The sequence below is a fragment of the Girardinichthys multiradiatus genome, chromosome 7 (genome assembly GCF_021462225.1).
Source record: "Girardinichthys multiradiatus isolate DD_20200921_A chromosome 7, DD_fGirMul_XY1, whole genome shotgun sequence".
Lineage (NCBI taxonomy): Eukaryota > Metazoa > Chordata > Actinopteri > Cyprinodontiformes > Goodeidae > Girardinichthys > Girardinichthys multiradiatus.
In genome coordinates this window covers 25,574,496-25,601,359 of record NC_061800.1, presented here as the reverse complement: position 1 = coordinate 25,601,359, position 26,864 = coordinate 25,574,496, and the positions used below count along the sequence as shown (strand labels likewise).

At 36.6% G+C, this 26,864-nt stretch overlaps 1 protein-coding gene across 4 annotated transcripts; it reads right to left on the bottom strand.

Annotated features, from left to right (window-relative positions):
- Positions 1–299: 299 nt before the first annotated feature.
- LOC124871185 (muscleblind-like protein 2a) lies at positions 300–26,217 on the bottom strand. Of its 4 annotated transcripts, none has more exons than XM_047370281.1 (10): positions 25,958–26,215; positions 19,973–20,525; positions 15,583–15,747; positions 15,260–15,466; positions 14,896–15,150; positions 12,439–12,492; positions 11,937–12,093; positions 8,424–8,459; positions 7,778–7,872; positions 300–4,957 (listed from the first exon to the last, which is right to left on the bottom strand). In XM_047370281.1, the coding sequence occupies exons 2-10, from the start codon at positions 20,144–20,146 to the stop codon at positions 4,943–4,945; spliced, it is 1,158 nt and encodes a 385-aa protein (XP_047226237.1). In that variant the 5' UTR covers positions 20,147–20,525; positions 25,958–26,215; the 3' UTR covers positions 300–4,942. The 4 variants fall into 4 exon arrangements, with proteins under 4 accessions (XP_047226237.1, XP_047226235.1, XP_047226233.1 ...); XM_047370279.1 differs by lacking the exons at positions 7,778–7,872; positions 25,958–26,215 and adding exons at positions 23,226–23,372; positions 23,463–23,478; XM_047370277.1 differs by lacking the exon at positions 7,778–7,872 and having other exon boundaries at positions 25,958–26,217.
- Between the last annotated feature and the right edge of the window lie 647 nt (positions 26,218–26,864).

Here is a 26,864-nt window from a genome sequence, read left to right as displayed (position 1 = left end):
TTCAAAGTGAGTCTATCTAGAAACTTAAAAATATTGTCAACATCAAAAAATTACACCACATAGGCAGACTAAAAACCTGTTTTTAATTTTAATGCTAATTTGTTATAATTTAACTCACCAGCTCATTTTAAACACGTGAATGTATGATTCAAAAGTATGTTGCAAGCTTTTTGTACATTGCCAACGGTGAACTTGGAGTCCAAACTCAGTTCCAAATAAAATGTAGATACTTTTGTTATGATATAATGCCACAAACATTACAATATATGTAGAAAAAAAAGATTTCACACAATTGCATGTACAGGACATAAATTTATTTGAAATATCTCAGATTTTACACAGTTTTGAATTTACATGAACAAAACTGTCCACATGAAATGTATAATTATGCACAAATAACTCCCACCAGGATGCAACCCGATTGCACCAGCATGGCTGCTTTAAGAGATGGCTAACTCTTTAATTTAATCATAAACAATGCCAAGCTGATCAATCCTATCAACGTCACGCAATTCAGCATTTAGGTTCGTAATACATTCTGCAACTACATTTTCAAACTCTAAACATATTCAACATTAACAAAAACTGTCAAACTTATTTCACTGACCTCAATAGTTTAAGAACAAATATAAACTCAGGATAGGTCAAAGATAAGGCAAAGGTAACAAATAAATCTTCTCAGTCATTTGACAGTTGACAAAGTGCTGAAGAGGTGTTCCTTTCAGTAAGACTGAACATTCTTACTGTCCAAATCATCACGTCTTCAATATCCAACACTAAAACATCTCAATGTGTGTTCCTTCTAAGCTCTTAATACGAAAAAACAAGACAAATATTCAGAAATATGCTTTACATTTGAAGGCCAAATAAAAGGGAAAAAAAGGTCATATCCGTAGCTAGTGATAAACTCAAATTTAAAGCAATCGCACTTTAAAACTGAATACGTCTTCTGAACTATCGACATGTCAGCATTAAGTAGAGCAGTGTGTAACATCTATTTAATTAAGATTAGTGACATCAGGGGTTTTAAAAACCATTATAATCTAGTTTGGTTATTAGTTACAGTGACTTATACAAGATTTGTGATTCTCATTTAAGAGGGAAGGGTAGATTTTTACTTATTTCATGTATTTCTTTTAAAGACACTGATAGAGTCTCAGGATAGCTGATTTGGGAGTCAATGTATGCAGAAAGCTTTTGTGTTTAGGTCCACCATAGACTGCTGTAAATAAATGTCTAGTAACAATTTAAAAAAATTTACAAATTAAATTTCTTGCCAATGTATTAACTTTTTTTTAACATTTTGCTGCTCTACAACTACAAACTTCAATGTATTTTTTTGGATTTACGTGGATCAGATTTTGAATTAGATTTAGGTTTGAACTTTCACTGGGACATTTTAACACATGAATATACTTTGCGATAAACTACTTAATTGTAGCTTTGTGCTGTATGTTGATAGTCGTCCTGTTGTAATGTGACCAGTCTCAAACCTGTGCAGTGTCTAACAGCGTTTCTTTCTTTTGATGCTGCCATCAAAATGTTTCACACGCAGATTGTGTGTTCAGGGCAATGTGATGAGTTCGAATCTTCTTTCAAAAAAACCACTTATTTTAAAAACCAGCATAACCACGGTTCATAAATCACCAATCAAGTCAAGAATATACTTTGCGAAAATAAAGCAGAACCAAAGGCAGCATGGAGTGTAAACTCCAAAATGATGGTTCAACATCATCAAACGTTCTAAGTGGTTAAACACTTTGGAGCAAGAATGCCTCATCAGTTTTGTCCTATTTACCCTTGGATAAAGGCCAGTAATCTGTCCTATCTCAGTCCACTCCAGCATGACCCTTCTGGCGTGTGTTAAAACCAAGAAATGATGTGACGTGAAAGATCTGCCCCAATTCCAGGTGGGTTTGCTGTAAAACTGCAGGCGAGCTGGTCACACAGATTGACCTTCAGTCGATCTTTCACCCCTTTGAGCCTGGAAGATGGCTCACCCCTAAATTAATCAGTGGATAGAACGCTGTGACAACGTCCTCTGTTGTCTCAGAGGCGTAACACATACGACTTTGCATGTAAGCCAGAAAGTTAAATTTTACTCTCATCTTACCAGAGCACCTTATTACAGATGTTTGCTTGGCTTGTAACAAACTGCAAACTGTACTTGTTATGTCTTTCCACTTTTCATCCATAAAGACTAGTAGATGTGCTGACAGCAGATTCTCCCACTGGGGTCTCTGCAGCTTCTCAGGGCTAATGTTCTACTTCAGAGTACAAAAAGATGAAAACAAATGCTTTCCATACTTTTTTGATTTTCATTTGTAAAAAAAAAAATCAAAACCATGTTTTCTTTTTCTGTCCACTTAATAATGCGGTACTGTTCCTTTATCAAATGAACACCCGTAAAATACACTGAAGTTTGTTATTGTTTTAATCTTATAAATATCTTTCTGAACCAGTTCGTCAAACTTACTCATGTGAAGAAGCACTCTGTAACATTTTAAAAGAAAGTGCTGTACAAATAATTTGAATAGTATTACACTACAAACTGTTTTAGCATTACATCTTTGTACAACTGGTGCAATGCACCTCTGCACATAACAAGCAACTCACAAGCCTTGCTTACACAGACATTCGTTGTCTCTTACAGGTAACAAGGCAGTGACATGGACTGAATGCTTTTAGTTTCTTCTGTATCCTGATTCATCTATTTTTTAATAGGCTAAAACTATGAGTTGAGGTTTTTAAAGGAACTGAACAGATCCAAAGTCAGCCTAATAAATTACATTCATCATAAAATATAATAGAATACATTTTAAGTGTCCTAAACTATCAAAATATTAATGTGTACTTTTTTTAATATCAACTAATGAAGTGTTAAGGTTTGCAAGATACAGAACTAAAAGATGTCTAAGAAAATACAAATATACAAGACAGAAATGCTTGTTTTAACAGAAACAATAGTCAAGTCTGGCTGCTGTGATGGTTTAACCACACAAATACATTTCACCAAAACTATATTTTCTTCTGAAATTCTATCATACCATAAAGTATTTTAATATAGTTTTTAAAATTATCATTTTAAATCTGGTAAAACCTGGATATGAAGTCCTATGCACAGTACATACCTGCTTTAACACTGGTGAGAAATGTATTCAAGGACTAAATCTTATCTGGATTTAAAGAAAATGCCCTGACATGGCACTGCAACCTACACATGGAAATCTATCTTAAACAGTGACTTAATTAGTACATTACTGAAGTGGTTTCCACGCAAAACTTTTTAAAGATTTTCAGATGTTGTTGATTCAGTAGCACCACGCAGCACAGCCTCCACCTCCCTGGGAGTAGAGGTTACCTGTCAGGAACTTTGAGATCGTTTTACCAACCTTTCCTGAAACTTGACACACATTTTTCTGAAGGTCTTCTAGAACTTACCAGGTATTTTCCCAAAATTTTCCCGGATCCTTTCTGGAATATACTAGGTGTCCACTACTTTCCCAGAACTTACCAAGTTCTCTTTTCTGGTACCTAAATTGAACTTACCAAGTACTTTCCTAGAAGTTTCATAGAATTTACCACTTAGTTTAATGGAACTTTTATATAACCTACTAGTTGTTTTCCTGGATCTTACTCGGTACTTTAAAGAAGCAGAGTGTATAGTGAGGTGACTGGTATCTAGGTACTTACATTGTACTTTGTAAAACTTATATAGAACCTGGTAAGTTCCAGAAAAGTTACAAATCACCTCATAATTTAGCTCCATTTCTAAAAGTACACAGTAAGTCCTGGAAAAGTGACCAAAAGTTCTATGAAAGTCTACGAAAGTTCCTGGTAAGTTCTGGAAAGGGCCTGGTAAGTTCCAGGAACGTTTCTAAATGTAACCTCTACGTTCTGGGAAAGTATGGACTGTATTAAGCAGTTCTACCTACACTTGTTTAGGCACTTGGAACATTCAAACAAAGCAGTGACAGTGAAAATGTTCACACAACACCTTTAGTTTAAATATTAGCAGTTGTAATCTCAGCTGTCTTTTATACCTATAGCTACTTTTACACCGTATCTTCTAAACATCTGACTTGTAATATGAAGTTTATATTGTTGAAAGTACATAAAGTTTTGTTAATGGGTCTATTACTGTGGCTCATGAGAGATCATTTGACATCAGATGGATTATACAGCATTTCCTCTCAGCATAGAACCTGTCTATGCAATGCAAAGGCACACCAGAAGGTGGGGCACTGATCCAGTTTTCTGGCATCTCTCTGAGCTTTTTAAAGGGATGTCCATAAGCCAGCTATCATATTACACAATATAACATGAGGTTAAAAGCTAGAATAAGTGCTTTCTACTAGTTTGTTAAATACAATTAAATCTGGCACTATGAAATCGTTATAAAAAAAACTTTAATTAAATAACACATTCAAGAAGGTAAAAGCAATCTGCAATATAGGACCCAACTGACATTTCTGTCACCAACCTGAATGTTTTGAACCATAAATATATACATACTTAAATGGTTTATAGGTAAGATTTATAATCTTTGTGTTTAGAATAGTTCACAAGAACGTGCTTCTATTGTATTTACACTGTGTTGTCAGCTTTGTGACTCTCCTGGTTGCATTTCTTCAGAAATGCCTCTTTAACAGAGCAGGTTCTTGTACAAAGTGTATAAATAGACAATACTTTTACCCTTGACTTCATGAGAACTGGTATAAGGGGGGAAATATTGAACATGCATTTTAACAGAGGCATAAAAGCGTGCACTAACAACAAAGCTTTATGATGCAAAGTAACCGTCATACTTGAGCATTTCAGTAGCAACATTATTAACATGCAGGTTGTTGTATGCGGTGTGTGATGTTAGCAGAATGTTTGTAGGGAGGCTGTTCGGGACCTTTAACAGCTGCAACGTGGCAGTGACCTCTGTTTCTGATGGTTACTTGAGGATGATCTGTTTCAAAAGCAGAAGAATAGTTTCACAAAACAGGTCTTGACATTAGCTTTTTTTTTTTTTTGCAGAGCAACACATTTTAAATGTTTATCAACATTCATTTGATAACATTCATTTTGCACCAAGTACGTCTGTTCCCTAAATCAAAATAAAGAAAACTCTATTTCATAAAGCTGGGAGCTTTAAACTGCAACAGATGCAAGATTAAAGGAAATTATTTTCAGTGTTTTTATTCGCAAACTTCACTGCACTAAGAATTTTTAGTCAAATGGAATCAAAAAAGATTGTGAGAAAAGGAAAGAAGAAAAATGTATAGAATTAACACCTCAAACCATTGTAAAATATTTTATTATCAGTAAATAAACGGTTGGAAGGTGAGGGAGTTAGGAATGGGGATAAAAGTAGCATCCTCCAAAGTGCTTTGTTTTTCTCAGCAAACAGTCCTGCTGGAAGATATAGTTCTGACCCAGTCTTCAAGCATTTCCCTGAATTTAGATCTATCCATCTTTCCATGAACCCAAACCAGCTTTCATGTCTCTGCTGAGGAAAAGGATCCCTCCAGCACGTGTCACTGTGGGATGACAATAATATATTTCTTTGTGCTGGTCTATCACAATTCCAATTAATTACTTTGAAGTTTGTGGTTGTGATGTGATAAAATGTAAAAAAAAAGTTCAAAGGGTATGTATACTTCTGCAAGGTGCTGTAAATTAAGCTTGGACTTTTAGACAGAATATAAAATGGTGCTCAGGCCTCAGTTCAGCTCTCCACCTGCAGCCACAGCAAATAAAAGCTGATGAATGACATCTTAGGGAAAAACGTTAAGGCTACTTAAAACATGATTTTTCTCCCTGGCCATCATTCGTGTAAGTATTAGCAAACAGCAACACAGACGTTACATTGAGTATAAATTTTATTTGGTGCTACACATTAAGCTTTACCTATTTTGAAAGTGGCTTAGATGAATAATTTGGGCATAGCTAGCTACAGTTTACATTAGCAGAGGCAGTAAGAAATACAGTAGGTTCCTCTTGCAAAGCTTCAACAAATGCTATCCTGACTTTCTACATGATGACAGTTAAGCCCATCACCCAACACCAGCTACTGTTTTTGTTATTCCTATCAAATAAACTAAAAATAATTTCCATTGCACATGTTACATGTTCAAACGATCCTAAAAGTACTTTTTTTTACAACCTCCCAACATTTTAGGATCAGGGTTGTCAGGTGCAATTTAAACTCAATCTTTTGTTCAGTTGCATGATCTGTTTACAGAGATACATATGTTAGATGTTCATGACAAGATGTAAACAATTATTACATCACCCTACATTCAGTGCTGTACAAAAGTTTACATACACTCATCATGGACATGAATTTTACATTCTGATTTAATGGCGTCTTTAAAATAGCTGGCTTCCTGGCATTGACCTGTTTTTAAAAACATTTAGAACAAGGCCCGACATGGCCCCATTCACCTGCTTTACCCATTTAGGCAAAGTTGAAGAAGTAGATATCCTTCTTTCCCATTTCCTTCAATTTGTACAATGCACCAGTACTACTGGCACTGAAACAGACCCTCAGGATGATGCTGCCACCACCATGCTTGACAGGATAGCTGTCTTGGGTGTGAAACCTCAGAATGACACCTCCAAACACGCTTCATATTATAGTGACCAAATAGTTAAATCTTTGTCTCGTTTACCAATGAAACCTTTCTTCACAAGGCATTCTGTGTGGGCAGCTGCAAATTTGTGTTGAGTTTGAAGGTGTTGATGTTTAATTGCGTATTTGTTAGTCAGCACCCTCTCAATCTATGTGAAGTTAAAACTTCCTTCAATGTGGACAGGGACACTCGTGTTCCAGCATATTCTAGCTCAGCTTAATATCTAGCTTAATATCAGATTAATTTTTGGTAGTTCCTGTGTTGTTCTTCTATAGTAAAACAAAGTTCCTTTCATCTGTGCCTGACAGTTTGGGTCAAATGAGTGAAACTTGAACACAGGACAATGATTCCAAACACACATCAAAACTAGTTTCTGAGGCCTTCCCATCTGATGAAAAGATTGGTCTGCCATACTTACGACAGGACCATCCTCATGGCGACAGAAACTGATAAAGCACAATATCAGTGGGGGCGTATGTATATATCTGAGCCTGTTTGTATGATGCACAATATGCTTTTTGTAGAGAAATAAATCCTGTAAAATTCAAGCTTGTCCTCCAATATCTTGTTTTTAATTAATAATAAGGTATATGTTGGGTTATCAGTCTAACCTAGACAAAAAATTGTTAAAATGTATCATTAAAAGCCAAGAAATTATGACATCCATGCCGTTGATGAGTGTATGTCAATCTCTGCCTGTAACTGCACATTAAAAAAGACTGAGTTTAAGAGAAGTTTAAGCCGAATATACTGTTAATATTCTTTTTGGCTTTCACTCTTCACCAAAATGACTGCATGAGTCATAAAAACAATCTCAGTCAAACACATTATAAGACCCGCAATATAAGAACCTGGGCAACTATTTAGACTTGAAAAGGGGACAATGAAAAAAGCACAAAACATGCAATAAAAAATAAACACAACACTGTTTTTTGCAGGTTGAAGACTTCTTAAGAACTGTTGTTTGTAATAAGGGAAAAGGAATGAAATGCAGCCTAGCAGTTCTGTTGAAGATCTACAGGTACACGAAGCTTTATGGCTGTAAAGCAAGCATGGCACCCCAACGCTGATGAAGCAACTCCCCTGATTTAAAAGATGAAGCACTGATACAGAGCTCAAGGATTTACCACAGAAAGCTTTAAAAAGGAGCAAACCTGATTGGCTGGTGCTGTTGCTGCGTAGGGGACACTTGTGGCAGGAGTGGCTGCTGCAGAGACAGTAGCAGGCGTAGCACTGTACATCATGGGGACTTTTTCAGGAGGGGAACCATGGAAGCAATGAAAAGGGAGGTGGAGCGTTATGGTAACCATAGCAATGTTTCTCGTACTCTAGCCAAGCAAATATACAATGACAGTAGCAGCAAAGCCATCGTCGGGTTAGACCAGCAGATGGCATGTGATCACACAGCAAAGCAAGACAGCAAGGGAGAACATAAAAGGAGCGCTAATAAGAACGCTAATTAGGAAATTTGCCCAGAAATTGACATCCCACAAGACTACAGATAATAAAAAGATTTCAAAATGTAATTAAATGTCAGGGATGCTGATCAAATTTCCTAAGCTTTCGAAGAATTTGTTAAGCTGATGACATTTGAACATTAAATATTTGGAATAAAACAGGACATTTTATACCCAAGGCTTCATGATCAGAAAATGACACAATTGTGCCACAAGCATTCATATTTAGAATAACAATGACTTTTTTAAGTTTGGGTTCTCTAAAACTTCAAAACGTCATCATATTTATTTGTGATCTATTGAATGTAAAACATAGTCTGAAGAAGATGAGGAGGGAACATACCAATGTTGTTAGCAGGAGTCATGCAAAAGACAGAACCTGTGTGATTACAAAACGGGAAGAACAAATTTAGTATGACCAACTCGTTAACATCAGTTTATACTGGCTTAGCAAACACAAATACACCTTAAGTACACCTTAGTAGACAAACAAGAAAGCACAGATAATACATTTTATTTTTGCAGCCACTATAAGCTCAGCATTTATCATGCTGCAAACACAACACTCAAATACATTTACGGTCATCTCACTTCCAACATTTAAATTATATTTCAGGCTTCCTTGAAATAAAACTTTGTTAAAAAAAAAGGTTCTGTATGTACATTTATTAACATAACACCCCAGCCATTCTACTGCTTAGTTCTCCATTTCCTCAAACATAATGAGTTCCAAGTCGGGAAATACAATACTGTTTAAATCCATAGGATGGACAAAATATGCTGAATTGCTACTAGTAGTTAGCAACATAACAATGAGCAGCTTCTAATGGTTTTCCAGCCAGCAACAAAAACTGGCTTAGCTAGGGAGTGACCCAATTACCAGATTGGGGTTCAGAATCCAAACTGAACGCAGCAGTAAGATCCTTGTTTTGAGATTAGAGGTGGGCAGGTTAATGGAATCAAGGTACACTGAGGTTTTTGAAAGGTTACGCTTTCTGAACTACTAAAGAGGTCTATCATATTGTTCCTGCGGTTTAAAGTTCCTGTAGTTAAATTCCAGAGAACATAACAAAATTAGCTCAGAGCAGTGGAGCATCTCCCCAACATATCGCTGTGCACTGCTGTTTAGCTGGCTCAAACAAAAAGAGTGGAGCTTGCCTCGCGTACAAGAAACACAAGCTGAGATGTTAGGACATATTTACAGTTCCATAAAAACACAGATACTCATGGCGCAGAAACTGAAGGAACCTTTATTGGGATAAAGCTATGTTTAAAATCAATTTGGCAAACTTCAAGCGGCAGGTCTGTTATACAGCCGACTACAGGTGACCTGAGCAGATAGCCTGACTGATTAACCAGGTAGTATTAGGTTGTTGTGCTCCCAGTGTTGCTGCTCTCTAAAGAGCAACATAACAAGGTGTAACATTCTCTCCAAAAAACCCTTTAAATCTACTAATAAATCTAGCGAGTGTCAACTGTTTTTGTTTAAGCCCATAAATCAAAACTGAAAAAACCTATAAATAAAAGTTAAAGATAGCAATAATATATATAAGTGTGTTGGGCGCGGCGCTGATGGTGTAGGGGTTAAACGCGCGACCATATAGGCTACATAGAAACTACAGTCCTCGAAGCGGCCGTCCCGGGTTCGAGTCCCGGACCCGGTGACATTTGCCGAATATCTCCTCCTCTCTCTATCCCTCTTTAGTGTCTGCCTACTGTCAAAAAATAAAAAATAAAGGCCACTAGTGCCAAAAAATATCTTTAAAATATATATAAGTGTAAAAATCAGTTATTATTAGTGAAATAATGAGTATATTTATTTTTAGAAGCAGTTACAATACCTGTATACTGTAAGAACTGAATGCTGTTTTAATTCTTTCATCATATATATAGCTAAAACCAGATTTTTATAAAATGAACTTTGATGACTGTTGATGGCACTGTTCCCTAAGCAACCAGGGAAAAATGGTGCTTCTGTATTGCAAACCTGCTATTACTTGTCCTATGTTACCAATAAAACAGCCCAGGTTATGTGAAATTGTGCAAAGAGACTTCAAGAAATAGTAAAAACCTGTAGACCAATATGAAACAAGAAAAAAGAAAAAGGACTCATTACAGGTTACTGTCATCTAAACTGTGTATTTATTCAGCGGTTCAAGATAATACTATCCTTTAGGTCCTTTTTTAACTGCTACAGGGTCTTGGTCTGTTTTGAAGCTAAATTGTAAACCCAATTGTTCCAGCTGCAGCTCCCTGGGGTTTCTGCACTGTGGCTGCTGAGTGGTTCCCCTGGGACTCTCTCCTGCTCTTCTTTGGGGGGGTTGCAGTAGTCCCGGCGGTGGTTCTCCTGGGGTTCCCGTGCTCTGGGGGCCTTTAGATTTCTGTGGTTCAGATCTCCTCCGTGTCTATCTCAGGTCCAGGGGGGCAGGTCTGTGGCTCCTCACACTCGCTATTGCATATTTTAATGGAGAAACCTTGTATACACAAGCATGCTCACACTCAGACCCACTGGTGTTTAGATTCAAGTGTTAACAGACACACAAATGTTCTATATTAAGCCGCATTTACCACTAAATACATCTTGCATTCATAAGTACCGTGCACTTTTCGGTAGAAAAGCTGTGATTTTGTATGTTTCTGCAGGTGTAGAAGCAAGCAGGGTGTTATCTTGTAATCTCTTCATCCGTCTTTCTTTCCTCTTCTTTTCTTCTTCTCTTCCCTTTTCCTTTTTGCCTCACCTCTCTCTCTTTCGTGATTCTTATTTTTTCCTTTTTGTTTCTGTCTCCGTGCCTTAACAATTGAAATAATCTCAAAGCAGTTTCTAATAAAGTTTATTTAATAAATACCAAGCAGAGCTTTAAAGCGTTAGCTGTATTGCTCCACTTGTGAAAGTAAATCTGTTGGGCTTCTTCTTGGCACCTCAGACAACAATTCTGAGCGCTACTCTGCCGAACAGGACACGGTTAAAAAATTAAATTAAAACAAATCGTAAACCCAATGTGCCATGTCCAGTCCTGAACTGATCAGAAGGCATGCCTGGAATGTACATCTCTTGGTTATAATGGACTTTAATTGCCACATGAACTCCTGGGATGACTGCCAACTGTGATGAACATTTATGACCTTTCCAGATGGAGGGGCAGCATCATTTGGTTCTCCTTGGCAGTGCACTAACACACAATGTACATGACTGATCCAGGGGAACTATATAACAAAACATCTAATTTTATACGACATTGGATTAGGTCATTTGATAAGCTGCACTTGGCTGCTAAATCCATTCTAATGTTAAGTGGGTTTTTATGGACTGAATGTTTCCTAACTGCTTCTAGATTTTGACATACCGTTAAGAACATTTTATATTTTTATGTCTAGGGGCCTCATGTACAAAAGAGTCCGCAGCTTTCATACTAAAAGTTTGTGGTAGGGAGAAACTCTGAAACCTGAGGTGCACAAAAAAAATCAGATGTACGAAACATGCGTAGACCTTTTACAGCAATGTTGCCTTCATACATCCCGATTTGCAGTGAATAGGGCACAGCTGCACGTAGGCCATGAATTGCCTGGTTCCCGCCCATAAATACATACGCAAAGTAGTACAAATAACCGGAAGGCACCCACCATGTGTCGAAATAACCATGGCAACGGTGCTATGGCAGAGAGACCTTGTCTACACACCATGAAGGATTTTTGTACTGAAATAAAGCAAACCAGCAACTTCTTAAATGACATCAGTACCTCAAACCTGGCTGAAACTAACTTTGTCACTCTGCCTTACATAAAAAATAATAATACTTAAAACTAATTTTAAACATATAAATAAAAGCTGTATTAATGTCTTTGGTGAAAAGCTCACCTGTGGGATAAAATGCTGCTGTAGCCTGCTGTAATTGTGTATTGGCCAAAGCCTGCTGGTAGTACAATAAACTGGGTGAAAGGAGAGAGCTGGCCCAGCTGCTCTTCTCAAGGGCTGGTCTCTTTGGTAGGGGCTGCAGGACGCTGGGTGGAAAGGCCTGAAAAGTGACACAAAGAGAAATGAAAGCCTCTAAATCCTCACACCTTCTGTTCAACTTTGTGCTTGCTCTTAAACTGCTAAACATTTTAACATTTATATTCAAAACAATTTACTACTGACAAATGATGGGGAAAAACAACCAGTTATAGCTTCAAGATATGAAGTGGTTAACATATTAACCAAAATGTAGAAGAAATTTGGCTATATAAGCATTTACTGATGGTGGCTGTGCAACATATAAGATGCTACATGAAGAAGCTGTAAACCACAAATGACACAAATAATAAAAAAAATTGTTTCTTATGACACAACAGCTACATGCAAAGCAAAAGGTGAAAAGTACCAGGTCTAGAGCTGCCTCGAGGGGTCGCTTCATTGCTTTGGCGGTCGACTGAGTCTTTTAATAGCAGGCAGCGAGCACATGATGGCAGTGGGCCAATGGGGTTCAAGCGCATTAACATACAGGTAACAGCAAGAAGAGGTGCATCATGGAGGACAGCATTGTGGATAGGTGAGAGGAGGGGGGAAACAAAAACAAAATAATCTGAATGCAGTATACCACATAAATATTCATGCACAGTAACAAAAATGTATATATAAGGTGAATAAATGATTAAAAAAACTGCAAGTCAAAATTTTGTTAATAAATAGATTTCGCAAACAAAGATGATGTGTAGTGTACATATACCCTCAAAATGCACAGTGAGTACTTGATATATTAAGATGAGCTCAGATGAGGTTAATATAATCGAAATGGAGTAAAATTAGAGGAGCTTTGCAGGTATAATAGAATTTTAGACTCAAAATGCCAATCTTATGGCTCTGAGAAAGGGATATAAATGAAAAAACACAGCAGGCACTGAAAATGTTCACTGTTAAATGAAAGATGACTTGGTTTTATGAGAGCCAGCCCAAAAGAAGTGCCACAAATCAACAGATGAAACATTCATCCAGCATCATAAAACACAGAGTGGAGCTCCATTTACTGCATTTACTGCAAACTTAGGGAGGAATGATGGATGCCTCCTTAACATAACTAGTACATGAAAAATATGCAACTGCTTTTGAGAGTAAAAAATGAACCCAGAGAAGACAATAAAACCGATGTGGAGAGTCAATTAACACATTTAATTCTGAACATTTAAAAGGTAAATTTAATGATGACGTTGAACCAAAGCAAGCAGAAACAATCGCCAGTGTCTTGCTTTGTAAAAAGATTTTCTACTGACGTATGCCTTCATACAAATAGATCCGTTTAATTCTCTGTAACTGGTCAGATTCTCTATATTACTCTATATGGCAGGTGTGATCTCAAGAAAAGTAAATAACAAAATTCAACCAAAGTGTGCTTCAAACAATAATTTGCTGAAATTTGTGAAACCAGGTTTTTTTTACAGAGATTTTATTTTTCATGATTATTTTCTGATTTGTTTATTTTTAAGATGAATGAAGGTAAAGGTTTTGACACATTTTGTTGCATTAAAACAACCTGGCATTTTTAAACGAGTTTGCTTTAACTTTTACTTTTGAGATCTACTATACGCTACATGACTTCACTAAGACCTAGCAAATGGCTTTGTGGAAACACGTAGTGCTCTAAATTTAAACACAGTAGCTGTTATTATACCAGAAAGCTGTTATTATATCCAATCATGGTTTCACAGTATCTTCTGCAGTTAAAGCGATACTTCTTTAGGACTAGAAAACACTGCTCTCTGAATGTGTATAAGCCAAGGTAAAGACTATTCATGTTTGTGTGACAGAAACATTAGTTTTTTTCAGTAAAAGGATTGGCAACTTTCCAACTTGATTTTTCTTTAGATTTATGATGTGCTGGTTGTGAAAAAATAGAAATTTCTTAATTCATTAGCAAAGCATACGTTTAATAAAGAAATCAGCACAGTCTGCCATAGTAAAATTGGCACATTTTGCAAGATAGTAAATCCTGACAGTGTAAAAAATGCAAATGCACGCTACTAATTTTTATTTTTATAAAAAACGTGAAAACATATCCTTTTACTTTCACTTTATAATTATGCACCATTTTGAGTTGGTCTATCACATAAAATCATAACATTTTCTGAAGTTCGTAGTTATGCATATAATTATTCATTCAAAATGTCTGATGCGAAAAATCTAAGCTTCAATTAACAGTAGATGGTTTACAATACAAGTAGCTGGAATATCTTAGAGGTTTTATTTCCGTCTTTTAAACATACTAATTTTAGTTATATAACATGTATGTAATGATATTTCAGCTTAATTGGCTATGCTGCACATCTTTTATGACACACATTCAACAAACATCTACTAAAAGCAAAACTTCCCCATCACTGCATTTTGACCTAACTGGTCCCATATGAACATAAAGAGTATTTTGGTGCGCTGCAATGTCCACATATTTACCCTTATCTACCTACATTTTTGGTTTTTCAAGGATTTTTCGCTTACCTGTGATTTGTTCTGTGTTTAAATGTTGGCTGTCCTTTTATATAAACATATTTCACTGATTCCTTTTTGTCCTGTTTTGTATGTCAACATATTTTGCAGTTAGCAGAATGTGGTGTAAATTGTGCAGCTGGGGCTGTATGATGGCATACTAGAAGATGTTTACAATGAAGCAGCATATTTCTGACCAGGAGCCCCATAAATCAAACGCAAAGAGATTTTCAATTCAGATTTTCTAGGTATGAACTATCGGGTCACACTGGCTTAGACACAGCCAATGCGCTCACAGTGTGGAAGTGACTGATGCACCTGAGTACTTTAGAGTCACAAAAAGGATAAGGCTCTGTCTTACCATGCCTGCAGCTGTGGCCTGGGCTGCCATCCCCATCTGACTGACTTGTTGTTGACTGGATTTGATTTTGGCCTGCAAGTGTGTTGGCGGGTGAAAATACTTGCACTTCTCCCTGGAGCAGCGGCTCTTGATGTAGTCCATGCAAACAGTGACTGTATTATCGGTGGTGTCAATCATTGGGCTGTCAGTGGGATGAGCAAAGCGGCAATCGGTCTCCCCTCTCGAGCAGTTACCCCGCAGAAACTCTCGGCACACCTGAAAGCAGTTATTGAGATAGTCAAATGAGTTTAGCTGTAGCCCGTTATGAGCCCCAGAAGTATTAATATGTTTTTAAATTAAATCACACTTCTCTGATCTTCAGTACCTCTAATTTGTCTGCACGCTGCAGCTTCTGTGATGGAGAAGAAGAAGATGAGGAAGAAGAGGAGGAAGAACACTGGACCGTGACAGCTGAGCTGCCAGGAACAAGAACTGGGGTGCTGGAGAGGATGTCTGAGGGGATGAAACTCATCCCATGGTTCAAAGAGTTGATGTATGACCCATAACCAAGACTGGTATTGGTGCCAAGTCCCTATGGAACAGAACATGTTGACAATGAGGGGGGAGGACCTGTGTGACATTTCAGGCATGAAAAAAAAAAAAAAAAGGAAAACATAGGTTGTTGCAGAGTTATTCTAAGGGTCTCACCACAGGCTGCATACTTGGCCCAGGGATCATCAGCTGCATCTGCTGGGCAAGCACAGCAGCAGCTGTCTTCTGCTGGATGAGGTTGTTGCGCCCATTTATCTCTAACTGGGTTTTCAGGTGAGAAGGAGGATGGAGATACTTGCAGTTTTCTCTTGAGCATCTGCCCTGCATTGGCAGAAAACAAAAACAAAGAGGGTCAAATTTCCTCTTGTGTTCATCTTATTATGAACATTACAGTTGATCTTCCAAAAAAGAAACAAGGCATTTTAAACAGACTCGTATAAAAAGAACCGTTATACTTAATGTTTTTATAAAAATATATTTTTAATTGTAATTGTTTAATACATTTTTGGACCTGATCTACAACATGACAGGCACTATAAGAATAAGCTTAATAAAATTGTAGAACAGCATTAATTGAAGCAAGAAAATTTGTATTTTAAGCATTTCAATACCAGAATTATATAATGTGCTAAATTTCAAAAGTATTTCTGATTCACAGAAAATTGTGTGGGTTCCTCAAACTCTCAAATTCCAGCTTTTCTTTGGGTTGTCTTACATGTTGCATCAGTATTTTTTGACAAATAACAGTACTAAAGTTTAACTATTATGGACTTCTTGTGTACATATTTATTCAACCTGCCTGATCTTCCTAAGATGGATGGATGGATGGATGGAAATAAAATCTGTAAATATGATTTTTTTTCTATACCTTTTTTGTCTTTTTCCTTCATTATTCTGACCTAGAAAACAATTGAAAATAATCTTTTTCAGGACCTTTTCTGACTGCGTTGGAACCCTGAAGAAACTCTGGGATTTCCTTGTAGATCCACCATGTGTGAAAACACAGGGTTTGGTTTAAATTCTCCTTTAAAAGGTTGGTTGTTAAACTTCAGCAGAAATCCTGTTAAACGTTCAAGAAATACAAAGTGCTTTATAAAGAGAGTATAAACATCAAAATGTTTCAAGGTTCACCCTGGTGTGTTGATAAAGTTTATATAGTAATGTTTAACTTCTAAAGGCAGGTGGTTGCGATAGATTATATTTAGGGGTATCTGAGTAAATGTGATGGAATACAACTGCACACCACATTTTTTAGACTTATTTACTTTTTTTTTCAGCACTAGAGGCCTTTATTTTTGATAGTAGGCAGACAGGAAGGAGGGGCAAAGAAAGGGGGAGACATTCAGCAAAGGTTCCAGGACTTGAACCCGGGACGGCCACTTCGAGGTCTATAGCCTCTATATGTGGTCATGCGCTAACCCCTACACCACCAGCGCCACGCCCAAATTTAATTACTTTTTTAATTTTCCCAGTACGTGGAATAGTTAAAGTTAAATACTTTCCCAAGGCACCGCATCATTGCACCATCAGGTGATTATAAACGGCAGCAAGTGTAGGGTTAAGTTTAAATAAAGTTGAAACTAGAGCATGCCTTGTAAAATGTTAGCCAATCATGGCCAAATTTGTCTGAGTTGTTATTTTTTAAAATAAATATCAAATGTTAAATAACATTTATGCCTCATTACAATTTTATAAGATGGTTTTGAGCAGCGGACTTAAAAATGCCTAGATGTATCTCCTAAGGGTAAAATGTCGAGCCATCAAAGAAACAGGATGGGTTTGTGCATCAACAAATTTGATCTGACTCACTTTAGTGAAAGTCAGGAGATACCCGTGAGTCACATATCAAAGCCTGTGTACATTCCTCTTTAACAGCAAGTCAGTTCTGGTAGGGCACATTTGTGCAGCTTCAATAATAATTTCTTTGATCTTCTTTTGTAAAACCTGGAATGTAACAGACCATACAGCCATAGCATGATGAAGACGGTTAAACATGAGGAAAAATATGAGAAAAAAAACCATCTTATGTCCGTATGTCAAAGGTTAGACAGAGTAAATCTTCCTTTGATAATAAAACATTCCTTCACATGGTCAGTGCAAATAAAAGCTACACAGTTGCCCTCAGTAAATCTATAGGAGGCAGTGATAATTTAAAGGTTCATAGCTCAAGTTTCAAACTAGATTCAGATGTTTAAAACTGAAAATAAGAATTACACTTTGAGCATTTGTACAACAGCCAGAACACCTTGGTGCCAAAGTCAGAGATTTGTGTAGTTATCATATGTGCAAATACAGGTAAATGAAGGAGGTTAATGTATGGTTCCTGCACTCCGCTCCACTGAATAATATCGCTAATATATGAGGCTGATCAAAAATTACAAGTGCAAAACTCTCTTTTAAAAAGAGAGAGAATACATAAAGAAATACTTAGTGACGACATTTAAAGATTTCTTTAAAATCTTTTAAATAGCATTGCTGACCCCATCTTTAGATAAAGAAATAATGGAACAGTACTTTGTGTTAATGCTTTTAGCCTCCTGACCACAAGGGCACATAGGAGCGGTTCATAAAAGTAGAAAAAAGAGATCAGGCAGTGACTCAACAGGAGAATAATCCCAGGAGCAAGGCTGTATGCGACTGAATGTGTTAGAGTGGATTAAGGCAGAGACGGTCCCATACAGGCCAACGGAGCAAGCAGGAGGATAAACTGGCTCTAATCCAATTGGCTGCAAGATTTATTTTAATTTTATTTTAACTAAATATAACAGCATATGTCAGTGGCTTATTTGTGGGAAATTGTTTAATTGGTTGACATTTTGCATGATACTTGAAATATTGAGACTAATGAGGTAAGTGTCTGGAAGTGTCTGAAGGTGTGGGAATCTAGATCCGGAGAGGGACTTTGAGAAATCTTCATAAGGGAAAAAAAAAAACAGAAAATAGAGAGGATTATTTCTGTATGGGTAAAACTTAAAAGGGGAAGATACAAATGATTTATCTCATTAAATATCAATTATTTGGTCAGTGCACTGAACTAAGCTAAGAAAGATGCAGCCCCCTCCATATTTATTAGAATTATTTTATTAAATCTTTTATTGGCTCAGCATAATCTCATTTTCCTGCAGCTCTCTAACAGTAAACTGTGAATATTTCTATGCTCTCCCATCACTATGTATCTGGTCAAGATCAACCATAATCCTTCCTCAGCATTGTTTCTATCTTTTAATCTTTGTCATTATTGCTCTGTCACATTACTTTCAGTCAAATAATGCCTTAAAAAGGGACTTAAAATGCAAAATTCCCATTTCTAGCCGTTTTATACAATTTGTTGTGTACTTTGAGTCTGTAGGAGTGCCCAAAAAGTTTATTTAGTCATTTCAGGTGTTGTGTATTTAACTTTATATTCTGTTTGGGTCATATTTTTCAGTCCGTTCAGTTTTCTCTATCATCTGTTACGTTTTTCCAACTGTTATGTCACAGTATTTGCTGCGGAACAGTTAAATAATGTCATGGATTTCTGGTTGATGAATTTCACGTATCGCTGCTATTTTGCAGTATGCCTACGCTGAAAGAGGATGAGATCGGTTCGGTTGTCGGGTGTATTAACCAACACAATTCAGTACACCATCCACCAGCATCAGAACCTCTTCAAAGTGCCTGGTTAAATATTATTTTTCATGGAAATGTTCCCACATCAGCTGGGAGAATTCCTATTTGCCCAGGACGACTATTTGAAGGACGAGTTCTTCAGTGACCTCCACCAGTATCAAGAAGGATTTGCTGAAAGACTTCATCTGATTAGGGGTCAGCTCCTTCTGTTTAGGGAAATGACAAATGCAACAAAGCTGCAAATAACGCTAAAATGACAACAAACTTTATTTACTGAATTTATTGTGTGTTGATATGACATCCTGCCCATTGTTTTAATAGCAGTAGCATTGTGCCTTCTGCTTATGTTAGCGCTGCGTGCTGCTTTTAGCTCCTTGAGGTCAGAACCGTGCTGCTTGCTTTGAATAGTCTTATTACATTAACAGTTTTGCATTGTTTTTGTCTTGTTTCTGCACCGCTATATAATTGTATCTCTGCTATCAAACTACAAAAATTGTTGAACGGGTTAAAGTTCAGCACTCTTTGATCTGGAGGGGGGCAAGGTGTGAGGTGCCTCAAGAGCATTTAAAGAGACGGCACCAAAACGAGTTGCTCTCAGACGCACCTCAGAACAGAAGTAAAAGAGGAGCCTGTGGAGCTACAATAACAAGGAATCTAGACCAAAGCATTGCAGTTCCACTTTATATAGACCACAACTGAATGATTTAAGGGTGAAAAGGAAGGATTTAAAAGCATGATATGTCCCCTTTAATTAACTAACAGTGGCAGCACAATATCAGGCAAAGGAGACAAATGAGTGAATGTTTACTATACATATTTAACAACGATCCAATTTACTACTTTTACTACATTAAGTTTACTTGTTTTAGTCATGTTGCTCCTTTATAAAGTGAGTTTTTCTTTAAAAATGTAATATAGAATCAATAATATATCTTACCTTAAGTGAGTCAAAGCAGGCAATGACTCTCCCATTTTCAACCTGGCAGCTCTTGGGTGGATGTGCAAATTTGCATTCCTCATCACTGCGTGAACAGTTTCCACGCTGAAATTGGCGACACACTTCCAATGTCAGCCATTTGGTGTCTCTTACTGAGGACGTATTTAGCGCCATGTCCAAGAGGTTTTCACCACACAGTAAATGTTAAAAGTTAACTTCACAGTTTAAAAAAAATGAATCACGCTGTGATGAAAGCTAGAGATTAAAACAACATGCAGCTTTGTCCTTTTTTAAAAGAAGTCAAGTCCACAAGTTATTTGAGGGAGACGTTCTTAGGTCATTTTTCTCTGTCCGTTTCTTCTTCTTATGGCTGAAGTTTAGCAATCTTCTCTGTGCTGAATGTGTGACAACTGGCACCCAAAGGTTTGCAGCCGAGGTATCATGTGTTAATTCTTGGATTTGTCTTCAAAAACAGAGCATAGACCAGCTATGACTTTGAACTAATGTCAGGCTGGGTGGGGGTTGTCTTCTTAAAGGCACTTCTGTTGCTGACCTGTAAGAAAAAAAAAAACGATTTAAACCAAAATTTATTACAGCTGAAGGTGTAATATGTTCAGTTTGATCAGAAAACTGATTATTTTAGGTCATATTGTAAACTTTTTCCAAATATTTCAAATGTCATGATTTGATTGTTTCATTTTTTTTTTATCTCAACACAAAGTTAAATTATTTGCATCATTGTTTTACTAACAAACACTCAAATTAACAAAGAATTTTCCATTTTACTGACATCTAAATCACAACTTTTCAACTAAAGGAGGAAAAAACTCAATGGATACTAAATACTAAAATCGAGTCCTATCCCATCTGACATGAGGCAAAAGACACCAAAAAACAACACGTTATACAATGAAAAAGTATTTACACCTTTACAGATTTTTCCTGTTTGCTTTTGTGTCACACTGAAATGTCTCAGATCAGCAAACAAGTAGCAACCAAAGATCACCTGAGTAAAGAGAAAAAACTGTTTTAAATGATCATTTGTATGTTTTGGATCACTGTCTTGCTGCGTAACTCAACGCACCTTCAGCCTCAGGTCACAATCTGATGGCTGGACATTTTCCTTCAGGATTTTCTGCTAGCAGCAGAAGTCCTCGTTTCCATCTGCTATCAAGCTCGTGAAGAAGTAAAGCAGCTCAGACCCATCACACTGCCACCGCCATGTTTGACTGTCGGTTTGATGGAGGCTTTCCTTTTTAAATGCTTAATTAGTTTTAAACACAGATGTAACGGGACGCACATCTTCCAGATAGTTACACTTTTATCTCATCAGTCTACATAATATTTTCCTCAATGTCCTGGGGATCATCAAGATGTCTTCTAGCAAATGTGAGACAGGCCTTTATGTTAATATTGATCAGCAGCGATGTTCACCTTCAAACCCTCCCATTTTTGCCCAGATTCTTTCATGTTGTTGAATCATGAGTGCTGACCATAACCAAGGAAAATAAGGCCTGCAGGGCTTTAGATGTTCTGGGTTCTTTTGATCGGGGCTTTTTGAGATCTTTTAGCTTACTTTATGTTTTTAGACAGGTTTTAACTAGGTCATTTCTTGATCATTGTCAAACACTGATTAATAAATGAAACCATCATTTGATAAAACTCTGTACAAACCTGTAAAGACATAAATTCATGAGACGAGAATCTAGAAATTATCTTCCCAGCGTCAAGGTATTCAAAGGTTTTGAGAAGTATCATAAAAAACACACCTAAAATTCCCCAATATGGTTCCTACATCTTAAAGTCCATTTAATGAGATGCCAAAGAAGGTTCTGGAGTGATCCGAGATTTCTCCACTCAAGCTGTACAGTAACATACAATGCAGTCCCTCCCCCTTCTCTTGGTGTGCACTGCCAGCCAGCTGGCTGAAAGAGGATTACTACACTTTTCCTTGTTTAAAAGAAAAATTATTTTTTTCCATTGGTAAAGTCAAGGTATAAAAACTAAAGGAGAGCCACCCATCATGATAAATAATGTAAAGCTGTTTTAAAACCTGGACAAACAGCCTAACTAGTTAAAAAGTCTACTAGCTATACTCCTTAAAACAGATACTCCTCGTGCATTACTACCTTTGGAGAGGTGCCTGACTAATTTCCTGTTTGAAACTAATTTCTTGGCGAAATGAAAAAATTATTTTAAATTTAAATCTTTCCAGAGAAAAATAGTTTTAAAGTGAAATGATTTTAAAAGCTTTAGGAATAATAATTGTTTTTCTGTTTCGAACACGATTACATCATTTTATGCTTTTCTCTTTTATTCCTGTAAATACATTGAAACCATTGAGAAATACATCTTTAAAGTTAGTTTGTCCTTTTTTTCCCAAACACACCTCTAAAGTCTAAAATATACTTAAAAGCAGAAATCTCTACATAGTGCTAAACCCTAAACACCTAACAACTGTATAGTAACAAATTGTATGCATCTGCAACGCATAAATAATTCACTTTGACAATGTTGCAAAATACCTCTCATTAAGGAAATGTTTACAACATTAATTAAAGAAAACAATTTAACCATTAGTAAGAGTTTTTTCTCTGTCATCTTGCTCCCAGCAAGAATTTCCAGTCTGAAAACCTTGCGTTATGTTTTCTGGTTTTTAGAGACTAGAAATATCCTCATTTATAACCTTGTAATGTCACAGCAAAGCAACACTTTTCACATAAAGGCACACTTCCTCAGCAAACATTAGCTTGTTGCGTGACGTGTGCAGAGCCTCAACTGTTTATCCGCTGCTCTGTGTTGCAGAGTTGAGTCATGAGAATCAATTAATCAATACCAATATGTGAACATTTCCAAGCTCCACTCTATAGTTACAGTACATGAGTACCAAACTTTGGTCACTGTACCATTCTACTTTAGCAGTACCTATTATGTCTTTTTTCCTGTAGCCTAAAGTTTATATGCAAACACTGTGCTCTTCCGGGTCTGTTAATGAGATTACGTGAACATCTGGACAGAAAGGCTGACTCTAAAAACATCGGGTCGTATCCTGAATACAGTGTCAGTAACAAAGAACATACACACCCCACGCTGTGAGAGATACAGAAACCACAGCGTCAAACCTGTATAGAAGACCTACGGCTACAGAGGTGCAAAATCATAATGTATATTTATATTTATATGTAAAATCTGCTTCAGAAGAGAAAAGTTTCTCCCTTAGGAGAAAGTACTGTGCTCAGACTCGTAAACTTACCTCTGACGTTCTTCCTCCTTCTCTTTAGCAACCGTCCGTGTAACACCAAAGTATACAACAGCAAATTCCTTTAGGCACAAGTCAGGAAACGGGGCAAGAAAAGCTTCCTCTCTCTCACTTCATGCAACTCTAAACTACTTTCTGAAGCTGAAAATGAAAGCTAGATGAACATTTATAGCTGCTTGGTTGTTAGAATCATGACAATAAAACACTCTAACCCTGTCCTTGCTGTCCTACCAATTCAATGAGCAAAAACTGGATTTTTTCCAAGCAGTCAAAACAAACTGTCTGCCAGGCTCTAACTGAACCATTTCCAGCCACCCCCTTCCTGTCTGTGTGCTGGCCTCTGGAAAGACCCCTCCCAGTCTGAAACCATCCAATAGGAAAGTGGCAGCAGATCCACAACTGGAGAACTTCCTGCTGATCCATCTATCCTGTTAGTTTGACTACTCAGTGATGTTGGAGTTCAATATTTACTCATTAAAAGGACAAAAGGAGCATCCACACCAGTGTTTTAAATATCCTAACATTCTCTAAAGTTAGTTACTATAAATCAACACAACCTGCCTTCTCATTAGCCTGTAAAAAATTACAACTTTATTTATTTGCATCATAGTAGTACATGCTGTTGTTTGATTCGTTTAAAGACAGAAACTGGTTGGACTTTTTGATGCATTTAATGAACAGGGGCAACAATAGTTGCCAAGCAACAATTAATAAACACTGAAGAAAAAGGATTCTGATTACTTGCTTACTGACTGGTGCATCTAAACACAGCTTTTCAGTAAAAGTATGCTTTTAAAAATTACAGAAAACTGAATCATGAAAAAAGGGTGATTGGAAATGTTTAGTTTCTGTTTGATTTTTGTATTTTGCAGTTAGGATAAAGTCAGCAGCGGTGAAAAACATTTTCACATAAACCTTTTTAATTAAAAGGACATCTCTGCCCCAGATTTTCTGCAATAATATTTAAAACAGCTTCAGTTATTTTATAACTGTACAGTAAACTTTGATCATTGCATTGCAGGACCATTTTTGTTTTATTTTGAAGCCACAGCATTGTTTATAACATATAATATGGTTATACCCAGGATATAAACTATGCTAATATGTTTGTAATTTTCGCAAAAGTTGTTTAAAAAACACTACATTGTTTGTAACCCCATTAAGTCATTTAACACAATTCTTCCCAAACATTTTAAACCCCAAACCCACAAATTAACAGTGGCAGAGACATGTGGTCCAACTGGTTAGCTAATCAAACAGGGGTGTAGGTATGTTACTACTAGCAGTTAAGGGTTGTTGTCTTTGTTCCAGTCCCTGGATTTGCAGTTATCCCCTCAAAAACAGCGTCGTCTTTCCTATAGGTGTTGGATTTATCTGACGATGGGTGGATTTTCTTTTTATTCAAGCATAAAGTATGTTAATTCATGTTATAAAGTACCCATCTATCAAAAATCAAGTGACCTGATGCTTCAGCACATGCTTTTCTAACCCAAAAACTGATATCCATGTCAAACATGAGAGGAGTTTTAAGCTAAGTCATAGCTTTTAAGCACATTTAACACCGACTGTTTAGGTAACTCATTTAAAACATTTAATATGTTTGTCTTTATTGGAGAATTTAACCGTCAGGTTTGTTTTGGAAATGATTCTCGCAGAATGACTTTTTTGTCTTATACCACAATGTTCCCTGTTTTTGTTTTGTAATGGTGAAAAAACTATGTTTCACAAATATTACCTTTTAACTGATAATAAGTCAAGTATGGTAATTATTATTATTAATTCTAAAACCCAAAACAGAAGAACATTAATCAGAGGACATTTGCTATAGGTTTCATGATATCTAAAATGAAAAATAAAAAGTTACAACTTTTCACTGGTTTCAACGTAAATTGAGAAACCTAAATTACCCCCAGAACTTTTCAAATGCAGCAACTTTCCCTATTTTTACCCTATATGTATGCATTTGGTAATAATGTGGAATAGAATATTCCTTTTTACATCCCTTAATGGGGGAATTCCTAGTTTACAACAGCATTTTAAAAATGGAAGCACAGAGCTACACACATTAAAAACTATCAAAACAAATATAATAATAATAATAATAATAATAATAATAATAACAATTCTACTGCAGACAACAATACAGACTGGTAAAAACTATACAGTAAGGAATAATTATTAAATGTAAACCCTGACATATACATCCATATTGGATATTTAAAAAAGGTATTTTATTGCTCTTTCAAATGAAACTATTTGTTTTGAAATACTGTACAACTCCTTCAAAGGGTTTTTACATATCTGGTACATTATTTAAACAAACAGCCTCAATAACCATTGTGCTGTTTTTAATGCATTTGTAAATAGTATTTTTAACAACATCTTGTAACATAAATAAGCTTTCACCAGTCAGTTTTGTTATTTATTTTAACTTACGAAGATGATGTTCACACCCCATCATTGGTGATTTGCGACCACCAGTGGGGCCCAGAGCCCTACTTTGAGAACCGCTGATTTATCTGACGCTATCCTGTATCACACCTTGTCACCAAACAGATTGATGGTTCAAGAAAACCGTTGATTTATATCCTTTTCCTGACCTAAAAGCGTGTTTCATATACTTAGGTGGCAACCTATATGCATCACCGCCACTATACAACACGACAGAGTACATTAACTGTAATATTTATTAGCTTGTGTCAGCGCTAATGAGAGGATCTGCTTACCTCATCGTTAGCAAACGGTATCACGCAGCAGCCAGGAGGACAGACGGACAAAACGGCGACTGAACTTGCGAAAAAAGATGTCAAGATGTCAAGTGTTTCCAATATGTCTGTTCGGCAGCCCGTCTAATTCTTGCCCTGCACCAAGAATTAAAGCTTGCTCGACCTAATTTCTTCTCCACTTTGTAGTGCTGCAAAGATTTAAGCAACAAGCTTTTGACAGCTTACTGTACGACCGTCATTTTAATGTTATGACGTAGTTTCCCGGGGTGAGCGAACAGAAAACAGATAAGAAACACACTAATATGCGTTATTTGGAAGCAATAACAATTAACTAGACGTTATATTAAACAGTAATATACCTAATTTAGACATTGGTGATACTTTGATACGAGTTAAACATAACAATTTTATGAGCTGGGTGTGCCATCACCCCCATTGGCCGCCGCACAGTGGTACAGTCCACACGAATGCCAGCAGGCTAAAAGGGCAAGGTTTTGCTTGTTACCAAGGAAACAGCAGTAAAACCATGTGGGTTTTTTTTTTAAATTAGTTTATGTAAACACGCTTAAATGCACACATATAAACAACTCATTAAAGAATTGTGAAAATATTTGTTTTACAAAATACACAAGTTACAATTTCACCAGATAATTTACAATTACCTCCGCAGCCAAAAGAAATCCATGTTTTTATATTTTATTAGAACAAAATATGGTTGACTTCTTGATAATAACTTCTATTAAAGGCTTTTCATGTGTGCAACTGTAGTCAGAAGCAAAAATAATCAACAGCAGAATGCACCACTGCAGCTATATGCTCAAGGTCAAATAACATGGAAGCTAACCCAGAAAGGATCATGCAGCTAGGAGGTGAAGAGACAGGGAACAATATTTGATTATAAAGTGCA

What these genes read in the sequence shown, in the direction of transcription:
- LOC124871185 (XM_047370277.1), bottom strand. Translation starts at nt 20,146, where the DNA reads ATGGCGCTAAATACGTCCTCAGTAAGAGACACCAAATGGCTGACATTG. An exon ending in AGGCCACAGCTGCAGGCATG is followed by an intron (nt 12,493 to 14,895) that starts GTAAGACAGAGC and finishes TGCTATTAAAAG; the next exon opens with ACTCAGTCGACCGCCAAAGC. An exon ending in AGCAGCATTTTATCCCACAG is followed by an intron (nt 8,460 to 11,936) that starts GTGAGCTTTTCA and finishes GTAATCACACAG; the next exon opens with GTTCTGTCTTTTGCATGACT.